We start from the raw sequence: 19,679 nt of genomic DNA, 5'->3' as shown, positions 1-19,679 counted from the left end.
GTTATATGATAAGGTGATAACAGAGTCCTAACCTGTTGAAGGTAGGTTCTGTTTGGAGTTTGCAAATGAAAATAATTGTTTTTAAATAAACTAAACCACTCTCAAACAAGTATATTAATAAAAAATAAAAATAAAGATTTTTTTTTAATTATTACTCTGTAAGATATGTGTATTTCAGGCAATCGCAGTTGCAAAAGAGGGCTTTACAGCTGGAGCACACTACTGCCAAAAAGAAGAAGAAACTGGAGCTGGTTGGCCAAAGATAATAATGAACTTTGTGACGAACAGACCTTCAACTGGTTACTTCCTGCTCGGCAGCCTCAAGGCAGTAGCTAACCGAGTTTACAACTGTATTGTTGATTTCGATGTTTCCATCACTGAGGAAAAAGAATTAAGGTAAACTACCTAAATATTTATCAATTACTTAGAAACTATGCAGCAGATAACATAGAATAGTGAATATCATAAGTATATAACCGGTAACAGAAATTGATCATTATATACTTTCAATCCTCTAAAACAGGCGGAAACAACTTCTTGACCAGACTGTACAAACCTTTTAAAAATGGATTACACATTCATTCAACAGGGAATTTTTCCCTCTCAGGGGGAATTTAAGAGGGGAATAGGCGTATGTCTGATCAGGTGAGAATGCGTGAGGACAGTATGGCCTATTCTTAAGAGGGTTAGAGCAACTTCCTCCCTGCTGCAACTGCGGTAGGATGTCGACTATGGTTTTACTAATCTTTTTATTTCTTTTAATTTATTCGGAGAGTTTTCATCCCACATGGCCTGCCATCTTTCTGATATCTTTATTTTAAGAGGTCTACTGAGTTCTGATGGAGTAAGAACAATTAACAATTATTCAACTATATTTCAATAACAATTCAACATTACAATATGTTCTTTTCGAAAAATGTATATTACCTATTAACTAAATATAAAATAAATGATTCATTATAGAGGTCTGGTTATAGAATCCAACGATGCTATAAATATATGATATCTAATATTTTTATTCAGTAATATCTGTAATATTTTTATTTCAAAATATGTATTCTAATATTCAGTTTCTAATACTAAGACTGTCAGACAGTGGACTTTCATAGTCAAAAAAGTACAAGAATCCGTGAGAAATATCGATCGTAAACATGAAGGATGTATTAATTATCGATATTTATAACTTAAAAGAAGTAAACGTGGTAGGAACTGCTGGCGAAAAGTGTCTTGTAATATAAACTAAACTTTAAATAAAGCGGGAAATAAGTAAGCCTGGCGGAAAAGAAATATTCCTTCTTTAAATGCGGTTAGTATTATAAACTAACCTATATACTTATCGACGTACAGTCTGATCAAGAAGTAATTGTTTGGAGGAGTAAAAGTAAATTACTATCTCAGAAATATATTAAGATTTCAATATAACCTAATTAAAGCTATAGAAGTAGAGATTTTAAACGCTCAATCTTTAAAATTAGACACCTGTATGATTTTAATTCAGTGCTATTAACATTTTAAGAAATCCTTAGACACATGTCATGTTAAAAAACATTTTCGTGCGAACATGTCCGAAATATTTAGAGAAAGAACGAAAATATTACAGACCTTTTTCAAATAAATATGTAACATTTTTCCCCCCTTAACCCTTTTAGTGCCGGGCGAAAAAGAGCTGCCTATACGAAGATATCCGCCCGAATCTCACGATCTTTTAAGAGTTTGGAAAAAGGCTTATTGAAAATTATATAAATAACGAAAGTATAAATGATCATAATGAAAATACTAATTGAGTTCTCTCTTACAAAAACCTATTTGCACATACGAAAAGTCATATGTTCATTATAACTTTATATAGACCATTTATTACAAAGTATATATTTTGCATTTCCAATATATTTTGTTACAAAATAAACAATATTGCATAATAAAAATAAAGAATAACTCCAAGGTACATAGTATGTACCGGACGGATTATCGCTTCCAAAACAAGGTTTCTTTATCGCGTTGTTGAAAAACTTTTTTTTTTTATTCTCTCGTAATGAAATTAGACAATTTATAACTTATTATAAATTCATTTTGAGATAGAGTTCTCTCGTATTGCGAATGGTAAAGCGCTACAAGATCCCGGGCAATACATCGGCTCAAGCACTTTCTACCAGTGCAGCATAGGCCGATATATCGTTCCCCTGCTCTAAAAGGGTTAAAAGTGTGACTTAAGGCCTTACAGGACCACCATTATTTAAAACGTTACTCAATTTTATTAATTTATTTTTTAAAAAACACTTTTTTTTTGTTCAAATTTTCAAGAAAAAAATGGTTTTTATTTTTACAATATAACATTTTGGTAAATTTACATTTATAATTTATGCACATGTCCTTATTATTGACTAGTAGTTACTATATTTAAAAAATATCGGATATTTTAATGTTATATGAGAAATATAAAAACAATTTAATTATTTTTGCTCATAGATAAACTTTTTATTTACTTCGGAGCCTAGGTAAGAATAAAACTAAACTTAATGATAAAACTCATTTATTCTTAATTTAAAACAAATTTGATCCTTTTTTTTCTCTCAACTTTATTCTTTTCTTTATTTATTTCTTTTATTCTCAACGTTTTGAGCCTCAGGCCATTCTCAAGGATACCTTCATGAAGTCATTTCCTTTTTCAAATCTTAAAAATGCAGGCTAATTGTCTTTGTCCCATATAACATTTTCTAAATAATTTTTTCCTAGATTTAAACCTTTTATAAAACACTTTTATTCCTTTCTTCAGGAACAAGGAATAATTAATCTGATAAAATTCATTTTCAGCACTTCCAAAAGAAAATAAAACATAGTTTTTATAGACCACTGTACCTTACGTTTCATGACACCCATCAGACTCAAAGGATTAATGCTAACTAAACAAGAGGAAATAAAAATTAATTTTGTTTACAATGATAATAAACTTTAAACTTAGTAATACTAAAGGAAGTCAAAAATGTATGCTTGAGTAAAAATTTCGTTTGGTGATTCATTTACTCTTTCGTGTGCTGTGGCGTGTAGCAGCCTTAGATCACACATAGATTTTCTCACACCAAGGCAGTTCTTTTCATGTATACCAAAGAGCAGCGTCGTTTTCAAAACTCAATATATCCCGTTTATTCGGCACCGAGACATCACTCTTTTTTGGGGAAAGCCACTTAAACCGGAATGTTTAAAAATTTTAACTCATATATGTGGTGAAAATTAATATACAGTATAAAACATAACGCGGAGATGACTGTATTCGCATAGAACTCCCAAATGGTTTTGAAAAATCCATTCCCACGAAGTTTAGCAGTCACTCTACAGAACCGAGCGAGACTCATAACTTAGAGCCCAAAAGAATTCTAATAGACCTTAAGAGGACTCGGGAATCAAACATTCTTTCTATGACAGACGCAGCATGGCAAAATAACAGATTTACACGGGAAGGTTGGCATTGCTTGTATAGTAGCTGGAACGCCTCGTATTAGAGTTGGATATCACTGGGTTCTGTGATATGGACAAAGGAGGACTCTAAATTACCTCAAATCAACTCCATATCTCGATAACAGGAAGCCAAAACTATCCATTAAGCGGCTATTTGATGAGTTGGAGGAATCAACATCTAGATCACAACCCCCCACTACCAACACTCAATAAAAGAGCAAGTTTTGGTTTACCGCTTAGTGCTCACCTCCGCTAAAATTTTAAAATTGTCCCAACCCCTTTACCTGAATGTGGAAGAGGCGAACAAACATGCCTTCTTATTGAGAAGCCACGAAAGTAGAGACAGCATGAACCGACTTCATGTCCAAGCTGTACCACGGCCTGGAGGATCTCAGAAGAACCACCGACGTTTTTTCTTATCATTCTTTAGCCATGTGAATGTAAAGATCGAAGAAGTAAACAAATGATATTTTTTATAATATTGGAAAAATTCAGTTATTTTGTTTTGTTTAACCGTACTTTATGCAACTTTCATTTTTAGGGTATAGGACTACGCCACGTACTTAATCAAATTTTGAAGGAAAAGAAAGAGAAACTCATAGGAATCAAAAAGAAAAGAAATTGTTGTCTAAACAAAAAAATAAAAGTTATTATATTTTATTACACTTGCCTTGAGTTGAGTATTATAAGATTTATAATTTTGTAACTATATAGAGGTCACTGGTATGAATGTTAAACAATAAAATTTAAATGTCTAAAGTGATGATAAGTTAAATAATCAGGCAAAGATAAAAGGCAACATTAATCCTTTTAATACACAAGTTTTCTTGGCTGGAAATATCGTATTCCTGTTAGTTAAGTTGTACAAAACAAGTCTGTGAAGGTCAAGTTGCCCTGTATAGTATAAAATATTGACTGAGACCCTGACTCTCTATTATCCATAATTTTCCTCGCACAGTCAATTATCTATCACCGAAGGAAATAAGGAAGGGGCATGATTACTCCAGAGTACATTATATGAGGCAATCGTGAACTCACTCACTTGAAAGATCAGTTATAAATAGATTGCCCTTAAGTAGATCTATTCATTAGTCGGATAATGAAGAAATGCCTGCTTCCTACTCGATAATACAATCAGATTTATTACTATAAATAGATTTATACTTGTGTTTAAATTCTCTTATAATCCATTGAAAATTTAATTATCAATTATTATCTAAGGATATGCCACACATTATTTCAAATCATAATAACTATATATTTTTGTGGCGTTAATGCTTGTCATATATGACAAAATTGTGATAATTTTTTTAGTAGTACCTTGAAATCTAGTTTTGTGGCCTATTAACTGAATGCTACTTAAATCTTTTTTTTTTTCATCCACAAATGTCCATACTATTATAAGTAATATAATTAATTGATTCAATGATATTTTTAATAGTTAAATTATTTATAAGTTTAATTCAACTTAATAAAAAATTTTAATGATATATTATATTTAATGATACATCAATACTATCATCATATAATTAGTTGATTCAATGATATTTTTGATAGTTTTTTTTTTGTTAACTTAAAGAAAAAGAAATTTTTAATAGCATACAGATATCAGTTATTAAATTAAGTAATTTTTGAAAATCCATTTTTTTTTTATATCTGTTATTTATTAATTATTATATACCTTTACCGCAAGGCTATAAACGATACATAGTTTATTTATGTGATTTTACTTTCCTTTTTATTTGTTTTTTACATATTTATAGTTTTCAAACAGTAAGAAAATTTAAAAAAAATCTAGACAATAAAAAGAAAAACTAAACAAATAAATAAATAATAAAATAATTAAACATAAATTATAAATTACGGATAAATGAACAGATAATACACTTTGTTAAAAAGTAACATATATAAAACAAACAAAGTTTATATTTACAATTTAAATATCAAGTTTTGTTTATGTTTTCATTTATAATTAAGATTTATTCTTTCATTTTATTTATTATCTTTTTATTTATACATTCATATGATTGATTAGTGGTACTGGTACTGGTATTTGGTGGGGGGAACAAGTCCGGCAAGTGGGCCCTAGTGGTCCTTTTTGTCAACCCCTGGCGGCTACCTGAGTTCCTGCCGTGTACTAACCAAGGTGGGAGTGTCAAGATTCATTCTTCGGGACCGCCGAAAAATTAATGTTTAACTGCCCCAGGTGGGAATCGAACCCAGAACGTTCCGAACCTGCGCCCCAACCCGCACGGCCGTCACGTCCCTATTGATTAGTTGTAAAGGATATTGTTATGATTCAAAATACATGATGGTGCATTTTTATAAGTTTATAAGACGGTAGTCAACTTATAAAAAAATAGTACAACCGAATATTGTTATATTTTGAGTTTAAAAAAAAACTTCTATTTCACCTGTAAACAGTACCCTTCTCATTAAACCTGGTTAATATAGTTCTATTGCTTTTTTTCGCAAGAAAATGCAAGCCACCATCATTGTTTTGGTATGAGACATAAATATACGCTAGGCTAGGCTACTCAGTACGTGTGTTATTTTAATTTTTTTTTTTTTAGTTTTCTTTGTTATTTAAGCTATTAATTACAATAATCTAGCCTAAAACATTTGGTTAAAGCTGCCTATATGGGATCCAAAATTATAATCGAATCTAAATAATAGATTATTTTTTTGAAACCACTTCGTTGTAAGTATAGTGAAAAATACAAATTGTTAGTTTATTAAAGATTATATTTATTCCGAAAGACTACTTAAAATAACTAAAAACGTAATGATTTTTCCTTCCAGTATTTTCTTTTTTATTTCAGTTTTCATTTTTTCCCCTTTTTAACTGGACATAACCTATAGCATCTTCGCCATAAGATTCCCTTGCAGACCTGTTACAAAAATAATAGAATTAAGCTCCGTGTTCTTATTTTTTAACACACAACCTTGAATAAGAACAGTATTAGGAAAATTGTTAGAAACTGAGCGAAGCATCAGCAATACATATAGTATTTTTATTAAATAAACTGCAATTGAGAATATACTTACACCTGTTGTAACATTGCTTAACTCTGCAAAACAGAAATCCAGGTTTGTTGCAAAACATTTCACTAACATTAAAGCAGAGATTTTCAGCAAATTTGTACTTTTCGCTTTCATGAAACCATATGCCATGGTTGTGTTGGAAAAAAATAATGAAAATTCTTTTAATAGCAAAACACGTAATAATTTTAAAACAGCTAAAATGTGGATCGCTAAATCATTGCTTGTTTATGTCTAACTGGCATCACATATGAAACCACCATGACTGCTAGAAGTGCATGCAGTTAGACTGTTGCGTTTTCCTTCCGTTGGTACGCAGATTGAAAATATTAGTTTTTAAAAATAAAATTAATCCTGTATCCATATTAATTAAAACATATATGATCGAGTTTCTGAATTAACTGATAATAATACTAACATTATTTCAAGTTTTTTTTCTATGTCGTCATATGCTTAATTATAACTACCAACAGCACATCTTGGTACGTGCAAGCACTCACTAAATAATACTAATCAGGGGTATCGATGCATTTCCAGCAAGACTGAACATTCGTGCGGGTATTGCAGCGCGCTTGTTGAAGGGGTTTGACCAGGGTGATTTTGCGGCCGCTTAGTCGTCTTTATTTTCTCCTTACTGAATCAAATGCTACCTAGAAAAACTTAAAGAGATAGTAGGCAACTCATTTCTTAGAGTTGGTTTTAGAAGGTTACAGAACGTATTTGTATTAATATTTCGTTTTTATTTCCCAACTTTAAACGCAGCCCGCACATATGCACCTGGAGCACGTGACGGCCCCCATTTCCCACATATATGTGGTTAGAGCCTTTTAACTAATTTTTGAATCAAGTTAAGATGTGCTGATAAACTTCACCATTATTTTCAACGTTTCGGGTTAGTAAGCCATCCTTAGGTAAAATCTGCAAGGATTTATAATTATTCTGCTGAGATACATGACAGCAAAACTAAAAATATAATTGAGAATGAAACTTAACATTTCAGTGATAAATCCTATTTTACAACTGTTATCTGTAATGCTTTCATTATTAAATATTATTTACAATTATCAATTATGTATTATTGCAAGTAATCGATTAATTTAATATTATTACAGTTGATTGGTAATTAAATATTATTTCTATTAACACTTAGAAGTTGCTTTATGCATTAATGAAATTGTTTTACCTTTATGGTATGTGGTATAATATCATTAAATTACAAAAAATAAGAAACGAGGGAAGGTTAAATTAGGCTTATTGTTGTTACATGTCATTACATAATCAAGTATAATTGTTCTAAATTAAAATATTTATTGTAAATTATATTTAAGCATGGTTGATAGTAATTGTGAAATAGAGTCATTCACTGAAATGTTAAGCTTTATCATCAATTCTATTTTTATTTCTGTTAACATAATACTTAAAAATAAAGCAAAAAAATAAAAATAAATTATACTAGCTAAAATAATATAAATAAAGACAGTAGAGATTGTTAATATGATGACAATCGTTAGTTCACACTAAATGTGGGAAAAAGAGATTAAGAGAAAAACATTTAGAAAAAGAAAAAAAGGAAAGAGGTGTATTTCGGGTAAGATGTAATTCAATATATATAATCTAGAAAAGTTCTGTTTTTCTAAATATGTTGATATTGTTCTGGGCTGGCTGAAGTGATTTTTGTGAATTGAAAATAAAATCAAAATAATGTGATGATCCTTGACTTGAGGCTTGATCCGAAAGCTTGACGTAGGATGAATTAATATTGAGAGCGAAAGGGCGGAGGAAGGAGAGGTGGTACGGGTTAGGAAGTTCCTAAAAACAGAACGCAATGGAATTGCAGAAAATGAGGTTTCTGTAGGTATCAAGATGGATCAATTTAAATTTGAAAGGATTCAAGGTGTTAATTAAGCGGGTAGGGTAAGGTTAATGGGAAGTGGCAACATATCCAGAGAGGTAAGGCTGGAGTTGCGCAATTTTTTTATTGTATTCTAAAAAGTCCACGATAAGTTTTTTTTATTTTGTGAAATAAGTTATCAACAATTCATAAACGACATAAAAATAGTACGTAGTCATGCACATTTTGCTTTTTATTTTATTGTATCTTTTTAATTTCATTTATTTATTCTTTTCTCACTATTTCATTTTTTTATATCACATATTTATTCATGTTTTAATAAATTGCTATATACACTATTTTTTTATATATGTATTTTTTGGTACATGGTACTACAACACCCGTATAAAATGTAGTTACCACATTTTTAGTAGTTGATAATCCCTCATAAATTCGCTCATTTTGACAATATTATAGATGCAATACATAATTAATGAGCATTTCTTTTATTTTCTGTTATACACAACGAACTATCCGCTAATGTTCTTACCAACGAATTTCATAACTTTTTTTCAAGGATAACAGCATTGCTCATTTAATACCTCCAAAGTATCACTTGCTTATGATCTGGCAAATCAGTAAATTACTACTTACTATTTAATTTTATTTCCTTCTCAACTATTTCTCATCTACTATAATATACCATCATGCCACCTACAGAAACCTCATTTTCTGCAATTCCGTTGAGCTTCTTATTGAACTTCCCAAGGTTCACAAACTCGTACATCCTCCTCTTGATCATCCTCCTATTTTGAATTTTTTTTTTTTTTCAATTTACAAAAATCACTCGAGGTGTCCCAGAAAAATATTCATAAAATTGGAATTTTATAGACTATAAATGTTCAATTACATTTCACCGGAAATACATATCTTTTCTCTTATTTCTACCTTACTCTCTTTTTCGTTATAGGTACTTGAAATCGTATACATATATATAAATCGAAAATATAAAACGATACATAATAATAACAACCCTTATAAAAATAATAATAAATAAAAACCCTTATAAATGCTACATAATAATAAAATATCTAATAGAGGCAATATCGGACACCGTGGAAATACCGAACAGTAGATTTTTGGCTTTAAATAAGTGCTTAGAAAGCAGGAGTTGGTCCTCCATTCACAGTAACCATGAGGGTTTTTTTTTAGAGCCTTCACATAACTTCCATATTTGATTCATATTGACCTAATTGCTATTTGGGTTTTTATTTTTATTCTACTGAATACTAACTTGATAAATAGCTCCTTTCTTAGTAATTTTAATGGAAATCAGATTTTTGTAAAAAACACTAATTATCCATACCGTAAAGGTGGCTTATGGGGTAATGCCGAACACTTTGTTTAATTTCCAAAATACAGATAGTATTTAATATGATGTGACCGTCTATAATCGATTACTCTTACAACGAAATCGGTAAGGCTGTGGTTTTATTGCACCTTTCTATATCAAATCTATTACAACTCTCGGACAACTCAAGGGGGCAATTTTTTTTATTTTTTTTTATTTTATTAATTTGTTGATATTTACAACTGTATAAAAAAATACAACCAGTAAATTTGATCATAATGACATATGATATGATACAGGATGTAGAGAAACTACCCAGTAGTAGAACTCTAAAACAGTTTACAATATAAGGTCACGAGGCCATCTTCTTTTCAGGCGCCTTGGAGGATTGCCAGGAATGGAAGAGGAAGCAAGGTTAGACACGAGTGGGTTTGGGTGGTTCGGGAGTTTATTATGGAAGGAATAATATCGGGTTCGGGCTAGATCGGTTACATAAGGGGGCAATTGATTAGGAATTTCCAAAAATTTAATAAATGAAATTCATTACCTTTTTAAAGTTACCAATCTAGGGAAAACAGATTATTTCTTTCACTTCAATATGTTCTTTTCCACCACTTGAATCCCCCGTAACTTTCTTTTTAAATATTTGATTTTGTTAACACTATTAATTATTTAATTTTATTTCAGGTATAAATTAGCAGATCAAATACCCAACTATTCCATGGAGGGGAAAGAACTTTAATAATCTAATAAAAACTTTAGAGATATTAATAGAAGACCACAAAATTAAATGTTCGATATTAGCCTGTTTCCTCCTATATTTGTGTTTGGATGTGAAAAATTTTAGTAGTACTCTTAAAATAAAGCAATATACGTATTCCGTTTCTTTCTTCACCACAACCCCAACCATATTTTTCTTTATTACATATAATGTCTACGCTACCGCCATCATCAAGACTAAAATCTTAATTATATTTTTATTTTTTTAATATGTATTTTAAAACGTAAAATTGTATTTTTTCAGTTATAACTTTAGTTACATGCTGCAAAATAATGTGCACAAAATTGATGAAGAAGAACCAATAGAAGTTCTAAGAACTTCAGAATGGCCTGAGGACTTGCCAATACCAGTAGGAAGCTTTTGTGAAATATTTCCATGGCATATGGTCTTGGATGATAAGCTAGATATTATTCAGCTTGGCATTGGATTCGGGAGGTTGATTGGAAATCACATTGACACCTTTGGTAATATAAATTTTATTTATGTATTTGATTATTCTAATATTATTATCATCAATCATATTGCTATTTATCTCTCTTAAACTAGTATCGTTAAATGATCATTTGCATCATCATAATAAATATTTTACATTTGGCTCTAGAAAAAATTGGTTACCTTATCCCACAGATGAAAAATTGACAATAATTCATAGAATCGCCAATAATTTATTAATTATTACCTATCTATCCGTGGCGCTACCGCCCAATTTGGACCTTGGCCTCCTCAATGAGCCTTCGCCATGTAGCTCGGTCTTTTGCGGCCGCTCTCCAGTAGCGGATGCTCAGAAGTTCTCTGGAATCGCTGATGACGGCATCCTCCCATCTCAGCCTTGGCCTGCCTCTTCCTCTGGTCCGATGCAGCCTACAGTCCAGTAACCTCCTCGGGATCTCATCCGCTGGCATCCTGACGACCTGGCCAGCCCAGCGCAGCCTCCCCAGTCTTATTTGCCGCATCACATCTCCCTCACCGAACAACTCGTTGACCTCCCTGTTGGTTCGCCTCCTCAAATTCTCGACAATTAATTACTACCAATTTACAGCTATCTCATCATCTTTTGCAATTCGATTGTTTCTGACATTATTCTTTGTTTTATTTTTTATAATTACTCAGCTGTTTATCTTCTTAAATTTATATACATACATTAATCATGATCATAAGTAACTTTTTAATTTTCAATGGAATAACAAAATTATTCTGGTTTTGTATTTGAGAATTGAAAAGTGACCATTAATCAAAAATTTTATACTTTAGCCATGAAGGAATCAAAATCCTTTGACATATACATGTACATGTAGGTAAATCAAATATTTATATAGAATTTTGGAAGCTTTGTTTCCTTATCATCATCAATAACAATAATTATTAAATTAATAATAATGTTGATAATATTGATATGTTTTATATTAGTAGAATTATTAGTTAATATTATTATTATTTAATTTTCTATTATTTAATACAATTACTTAAATACTTAAAACAGATCAATCAAATATATGAAAAAGTTCTTCAAGTTAGTAATAAATTAAATATGTTCTTTTGCAGGAGTGAATGTGAAAACATATTTTGATTTTAAAAGCCCCCCAGGAGTTATACTTGATTTTTATGGTATAATGAAGAGGTCCAATTCAAATTTTACATTGAGTTTAAAAGAAGCCTTTGGACAGGTAAACAAACAACTATTATATTCAACAGATAAAAGTTAATCCAAACTATAGTTAAAAACTATGATATATAACATTAAAAGTAAACATAATACATGGCATCAATGGTTAACTATATTGAGTGTCAGTTTATTACTGATTATAATTATCTGTTTCTTGACTGTTTAAAAAGATTAAAAATAAACTATTTTTAAACTACTAGAGGAGTGTAAAATATCAATGCCTATTTAAAATTTAACTCATAATTTAATTATTTTCTTGCTTATTTCACTGCCTTAGGATATCACATATTTACAAAGTTTTAATAAAAAGCATAATTACTAGTTTCTTAAAAAAAAAAGAAGTTTCATGAAATATTTGTTTATCTGAAAACAATAAATAACTAGGAGAATATTACAAAATGTAACAAATAAACAGTTTTTAGTTTTAATTGTTTTACATAAGATTATAAAGTGATATACTTTACATATTACATACTATACCAGGAGGTGGAAGTGAAAGGACAAATGGTCCTATGTGCTGAATCTAACACATTATTCTATATTGGTACACCATGTGCTGATGGCTTAGAGAGTTTGAATAGTAAAGGACTTTTCATATCAGATATACCATTGCATGATGCTACTAGAGATGTCATTCTTGTAGGAGAACAAGCAAGAGCACAGGTAAAAGATTCTAGAAAGTAAATCAACTTTATTTGTTTTTTGTGCTGTATTGTAAACATATTGTAATTAAACCAAAACAAAGCTTTTAGCCTCAACTTTTCAGACTAAAAATTGTCTTGACTTCATTACTTCTTCACCAAGTTCCAAGAACCTCATTATTCCTCTAGAAAGTACCTTGGCCTGAGACCTAGCTAGCTCATCATTCTAACGTACTCATATTATTTGTTAACTTAAAATGTGCAGTTTCATTATTTATATCAGTTATTATATTTTTAATATAATAACTGAAATAAATAATGAATGTTATTAAGTTGTTCAATAAAAAATCTGATTATTATTTTGTATGATTAATTTATACTTTACATTTTACAATATAATCAAAATCAAGTTTTGATCGAGTTTGGAAATCTCTGGCTTGCATTTACTGTTATGATTTTATGGCAATTTGTGACATGCTTCCTTGCTATTTTTTTATCTGTAAATTGATTCAGTCAAAAATTAATATTATTATAAAACATTTCAACATCTAATTTAATAGTTCAGAAAGCTACACGAGCATCTATTCATTATTTTTAAGATGTCATGAGCTTTTGAAAAAAAAAGTTTCCTTTATTTTAATGTAAGTTTATGATAAATAATCTGGGGTCTCTATCAATCTCATCCCAAACTGTGTTTTAGGATGGACTAAGAAGAAGATTAGATAAGGTCAAAAGTTATATTGAAGAGGCCAGTGATGCGGTTTCCAGAGAAAGAGAGAGGAATGTCCAATTATTACACCTAATATTTCCCCCTGATATTGCAGAACGTTTATGGCTTGGTAATCAGTCTTTATCATTTGTTCATTACAGTTGCAAATAGTAACAAGTTTCAATTTAATTTGTACAGTTAACATCAATGTTTTTGATGGTTTCATTCACATATATTTCAATTTTCCATTTTTAATACACAAAAAAATATTTTGAGGAGAGCTATTGGTTGGTAAATAGGAAGTAAAAACAGTGTGTTGTTAATATTTTTATTCCACTCTGAGAAGGACACTTTTTTTTGTTTTTTTTACCTGAGTAATAAAAGTATTATGTCAACACAGTTTGTTTATGTGTGCTATTTATAAACATAAACATATTAGTAATAAAACTAACATTTATACACCAATAATCCTTCTGTTTGATGTATAAAAAAAAATTGTCTTATATATTTAGTAGGTACTTGATGCCACCGCTGGCAACCAAGTGAAAACATATTGCTTTTTCTTACATTTTCTCAATTAAAACTATTAAAAAATGTGTTTTAATAAAAACAAGAAACAAAATTTACTAAGAAATATCTGAATTATTAATTTATTTGTGTAATTAAAAGCAACATTGGGAGATATTTTAAGAAACCCTGAAACTCAAGGAAGTCATTATGATTATTAATTGCTTTTTCTTGTCCATTTAAGGTCAAGCCACATAATCCTAACATCCTAACTTTGGTATAAATTGTTTTGATACAGGAAGGTCCATCGAAGCAAAAACATACAAAAGTGTTACTATGCTCTTCAGCGATATAGTAGGCTTCACTTCTATCTGCTCAACTGCTACTCCATTCATGGTCTGCAACATGCTTGAACGCTTGTACAAACAATTTGATCATTTATGCAATCAGTTTGACGTATACAAGGTATAAAGGATATTGTATTATAGATATATCAGTTAAATTTTATAATTCTTTTATATTTATCATTTTTTCCAGAAAAAAAGTAAAAAGTTGATTTTCATCTGCTATGTACTGTGAAGCAGTGCTACTTTGCTCTACTGTAATTTTGTCACTGTCGGGATGCTGTGGTATTGTAATAAATAACACAATGAGGAAAAAACACTGTACATTAAATTGAACTCTAAAACAAAATAGACAGTGGGGGTTGTACTAACTAACTGGATGGGAAACTGTGGTTAAATAATACATTGATTACATGATATGATAGCTACAATAGTTTGGATTTCCAACAATTACATAAACATAATTTTTGTGTACACAACTATCTTCAAAAGAGCGAATTTAAAGCATGTTTTCAGTGAGAAATTCCAAGACCCAGAATTTGTGATTACATAACTAAATATTTTAAAAGTTTGAAAATAGAAGCAAAGTATTCCGGGAGGGGTAGAGTATGAATATTTATTTTCACTTTTAGATGTATTAGAAAGAAACTTGAAACAACACTCAGTGCAGTGCTACCCCAACCAAGGATTAAATAGGGCAACAAATACAAAATAAACAGTTAAAAATATTTAACTGAACAGTTGACACACTGAAAGACAGACAGTTGACACACAGAGACAAAGACAATTCAGCATAACATTCTTGGAAATTTAGCATTATAACTATCTTTTTTCCTACTTGAACTCTCTTGCTGACATGAATTTCAACCTATTAAAGTTACATTATATTTAACTCACTAAAAAACCAGGATATCGTGAATGTGACAGTTATTGAAAGTTGTATTACATTGAAAATTTGTATTTTCTAAAATACAGATATAAATTAAAAACAGAACAATGACTGGCAATAAATATTACTTTGTAATGAAAACTCATTTCCTCTAATTCAATTTTGAGGAACATTTAAATAAACGCCTCTTGGAAGGTCATGTTGCATTAAGGTAGCCACATTTCTTTGCAAATAACATCAGAAAAATATGGGAAAATAACAGAATGAAGACAGAAAGCGACAGAAGTGCTTGGTATTTGATGCTTGAGGAAGCCAGAACTCAGTTGCAGATTTGAGTGCTACTCCAAACCCATATCTGACATTTTTACTCACTAAAGTACTAAAATCAGATAAAAGCCTAATTGTGACAGTAATGATTTTCTGTTTTTGGAGATAAGTAGTGCTGTTTGAAGGTACTAAGATTCGGAAATAATACTCTCTGTTATCAGAATGTCACTAGCTTGTACTAAGTCTCAATAATGTTTATACTATGTCTATTCTCCCTTTCTTCAAGCTAATTTCGTATTTCCTTCCTTATTTCTACTGCTTCTGAAAGATATCCAACATCTTAGAATCAGTAAAACCAGTTTGTCTTTCTCTCCATTAGCTTTAATGACTATCATAATAAAGACTGTTTAATTGTTTTCTTTCAAGAGATGGATACATTTCTCCTAAAATGTTTTAAAATAAAAGAACATTTGTTAATAAATAGATAACATATCAAGTTACTTCAGTTATCATTATAAATATAAATTCTGTAGGTTGAGACTATTGGAGATGCCTATTGTGTCGCTGCAGGCATACAAAAACCTAGAGATCATAACCATGCACAAAGAATTGCCTGGATGGCATTAAGTATGATTGATGTTTGCCCTACTCACTATGATCATGAAGGAAAAACAATACAGGTAATCCTTTCGGCAATATAATTTTTTTCACATTAGTTTCATACACCTACTCTTGCATTGTAGTTTTTTCTTAGTATGTGGCCCAATCACAACTCAAAGATATAAGTAGCCCGCACTAAAGAATATGATTTATTCAATTTCTATTTGGCTAATATCCTTGGTGTTTAACCTAATGATGGTGTTAACATTTTCTCTGTTAAATTTGATAAGTGGACACTTTTATAAGATTACAAACAAATTGTCAAAATTCATCATCTTATTTCTCTATTATCATAACTTAAGTTAAACAAATTTATTACAAATTTCAATTAAAAAAAAATTAAAATTATATTCAAGAAAATAAATATAAAAAATTGAGTATAAAATTACTATCAGAACATTACCTTTCATGACATTGTAAATGGAGCATTAGACTCGTATTATTTAAAGTGTATAACCAAAAAGGACACACATTTGTTGATCCAGTATTAACTGCAATTACAACTATGAGCTACCTAAGCAGTGATTGATAAAGAAGAATATACTTAAAATTCCATTAAAACTGATTTGATACCTCAGCTGTATATTTTGGCTTCAAGTACTTGACTTGTAAGAGATCATTCTCTTTCAAGGTTGTCAGTCCAGTATTAGTTTAACTAGTAGACTCTGCTAAACACTTAAATCCCTAGAAGCAGTTGTAGTACTCATATTCAGGATAAATCAATGCTCTACAGATACAGTTTCGTCCCTATTATCAGTTAATTTGTATATTTTAGGATTAAATATTAAGTTCATACAGTAATAATTTTTTAAAAACAAAATGTGATTGTGTTTTTCTTGAATCATAAATTAACAAAATACAATGAAATGTTAATGTTTATTTTTTATAAACATCTTGCAGATGCGCATCGGTATTCATACTGGGACTGTATTGGCTGGAGTAGTAGGTGTTAAAATGCCACGATATTGTCTTTTTGGTCATAATGTAACTTTGACAAACAAATTTGAATCAGGATCTCAACCTCTAAGGATAAATGTAAGCCCTACTACACATGAGTAAGTACCAGCAACTTATTAATAATTTTATGTCAGCTCAATGTTAATTGTTTGTAATAAAAATTGTTCAATGTATTTTGAACCACTCCATAAAAAAAAAATTGCTCTTGTACCATAATATTTTATAAAGTCTGTAAACAATAGCATAGATATTATTATATCAAGCTCTTAAACCTTGGGCTAAGGGTATATAATTTTGTTATTAATTTATTTTTGAGAAAAAAAAAAACCCTTAGTAATGCTCATTACTTCTATTTCTATATTTTAGAGACAAATGGTCCTTTATTCAATCCATCAACAAATTATTCTATAAGAAAGAATTAAATCTTATCAACCTTTAACCTGTGTATTGATAATAATCACTATATAAATCGATAAATATTATTTTTTGTATTATTATTTGTAACATTTATATGTATTTACCTAAATCATTGAACATAGTCCTCATTTTAAGGGATTTGTCCCGATTATAAAATATTTTATTACCAATTGTCCTGAAATTGATACTGTCAGAATAATAAGTTTCTTTAAACTCCAAATTCATTAACTTTTTTATTATTGAATTACAAAATTTAATTTAATCTTATTAATTGTGAATCTATTTATAAACATATGATCAATATGCTTGACAATATTTTAAACATTTTTTCAACACTATTGTAATTAATATAAAACATGTTATTAAAATTATGAATAATTTACGTATAACAATACATGTAAAGGTTGATAAGGTTCAAGTAATTTGTAAATGGACTGGATAATTGACAGTTTGTCTGAAGCATATTCCAATATATTGAAATAAAAAAAGTGAGAAACATTATGGTTATTTTCCATGCGAATTATTAAGTAATAATATTACCCTCTGTTTCTTTCTCACACATATTACTCTCAAAGAAAATCTTATCAAAAGCAGATCTGTTGCATCTGAATATAAATATATTGTTATGCAATAACAAAAATCCCAGTTTTTCCTTTTTTTTTTATGGTGTGATTATGGGATCAAATGTGTCCAAAAATAATTGTATACAGTATTAATTTGATTTGAGTATCTTTCTTAGTACTATGGTCCAGTAGTTAACATCATTAGTTGTGAGATATAACAATATTTTGGTGGTAAATTTAATCTAAAAGTAATACAACTACTCAAGGTCATAAAACATAAAATATTCCAAAATTATGTTTTGAAATCATGTTCATTTCCAGTATTGATGCTATTGCAGGAAGTTATGTCATAGCCTTATGATAACTTAATTTGAAGAAAAAAATGTTGAAACTTATAAGTTTTAAGAGAATAAGTTAATACAGTGTTGTGGATCAGGAAGAGTGTTAGAACAAAAGACAAAGATTATGTGTTGCACTAAAAGATGCCACTAGCTAACAGACCTCAGACAAAGGAAAATACTCAAGATGCCTCTGGTCTGAAGCAATGTTGCCATCAACTGTTTTATTGATAATTATATTTACAAATTGTTTAATTATTGGTGAATTTTGTCAGGGGTGCAGTCATCAAAGAACAACATAAATAAACATAACCATATTTATTTATTTTATGCCGACGTTTCGACCTTATTTTCAGGTCTTCATCGGGGCTATAGAACAAAAGAGATAACAATAACATTTAGAGAAACATAAAATTGAAAAGGAATAGTATACAAACAAATTAGGAATTATACAAAATATTGAATTGAATCATAAATGATAAAAAATTGATAACTGATAATTGAGTAGTGAAAAAAATGAATGATAATCCTGGAATTAGATAGTAGTAGATTGAAAACAGTGAAAGATGAAATATAATATCATGTAGGTAAGAAGATATGTATAATATAAGATATGCAAGTTGTATCTAAAACAAGTAGGCTTGGCTATGGGTAATCCTCTAGCCCCCAATCTTTCCAATATTGTACTTAACGATTTACTCAACTCTGTTACTCCACACCGATTGGTACACAAAACCAACTTACTCAGGAAGTCTTTTAAATTATCACTCCCAACATCCTTACCATCAAAAACTAAACACAGCCAAAAATCTTATTCATCGTGGTTTTTCCCTCTCTAATTCCCAATTTCATGATAATAACTATCTCCGCATTAAACAAATTCTCTTAAACAAGAACTTCCCTCCGAAAATCATCGACAAACTCTTTTACAGTTATAAAAACCGTACCCCATCTACATAAAATTCTCTACAATCTTTTTCCATCCCCCTATACAGATCATTACCTTACATCCCCTTTCTAACAGATAACATTCATAAGCAATTACGTTCCTCCATCTCTAACCTCTGCCTAGCCTTCTAAGCCCATAACAAACTGTCTTTTATTTACACCAATCTTAAAGATCCAATTCCTGCTCAATACCGTTCCCATGTTCCACTTCTAATTGTAATGCATCCTACATTGGTGAAACAAAGAAGTTTCCCAGTCAATCACAAAACTGACAAACAAAACCTATCCCTAGCCTATTCCCAAATAGTTAATTTATTA

The 19,679-nt window shown here is 29.9% G+C and overlaps 1 protein-coding gene across 2 annotated transcripts in view; it reads left to right on the top strand.

Annotated features, from left to right (window-relative positions):
• Gycalpha99B (guanylate cyclase 1 soluble subunit alpha 2) overlaps positions 1-19,679 on the top strand; it is a gene marked incomplete at its 5' end in the record, with an annotated part of 107,117 nt that overhangs the window by 85,711 nt on the left and 1,727 nt on the right. For both annotated transcript variants that reach the window (XM_014420500.3, XM_067046079.1), the window contains 8 exon segments: positions 179-396; positions 10,702-10,922; positions 12,001-12,122; positions 12,605-12,784; positions 13,463-13,601; positions 14,277-14,443; positions 16,012-16,158; positions 17,039-17,193. In XM_014420500.3, coding sequence (XP_014275986.3) covers positions 179-396; positions 10,702-10,922; positions 12,001-12,122; positions 12,605-12,784; positions 13,463-13,601; positions 14,277-14,443; positions 16,012-16,158; positions 17,039-17,193 — 1,349 coding nt within the window.

This window comes from Halyomorpha halys, unplaced genomic scaffold, assembly GCF_000696795.3.
Source record: "Halyomorpha halys isolate HHAL.00 unplaced genomic scaffold, Hhal_1.1 Scaffold271.1, whole genome shotgun sequence".
Taxonomy (NCBI): domain Eukaryota; kingdom Metazoa; phylum Arthropoda; class Insecta; order Hemiptera; family Pentatomidae; genus Halyomorpha; species Halyomorpha halys.
Note: the sequence above shows the minus strand (reverse complement) of the source record. Positions and strands in the feature narration are given on the sequence as shown.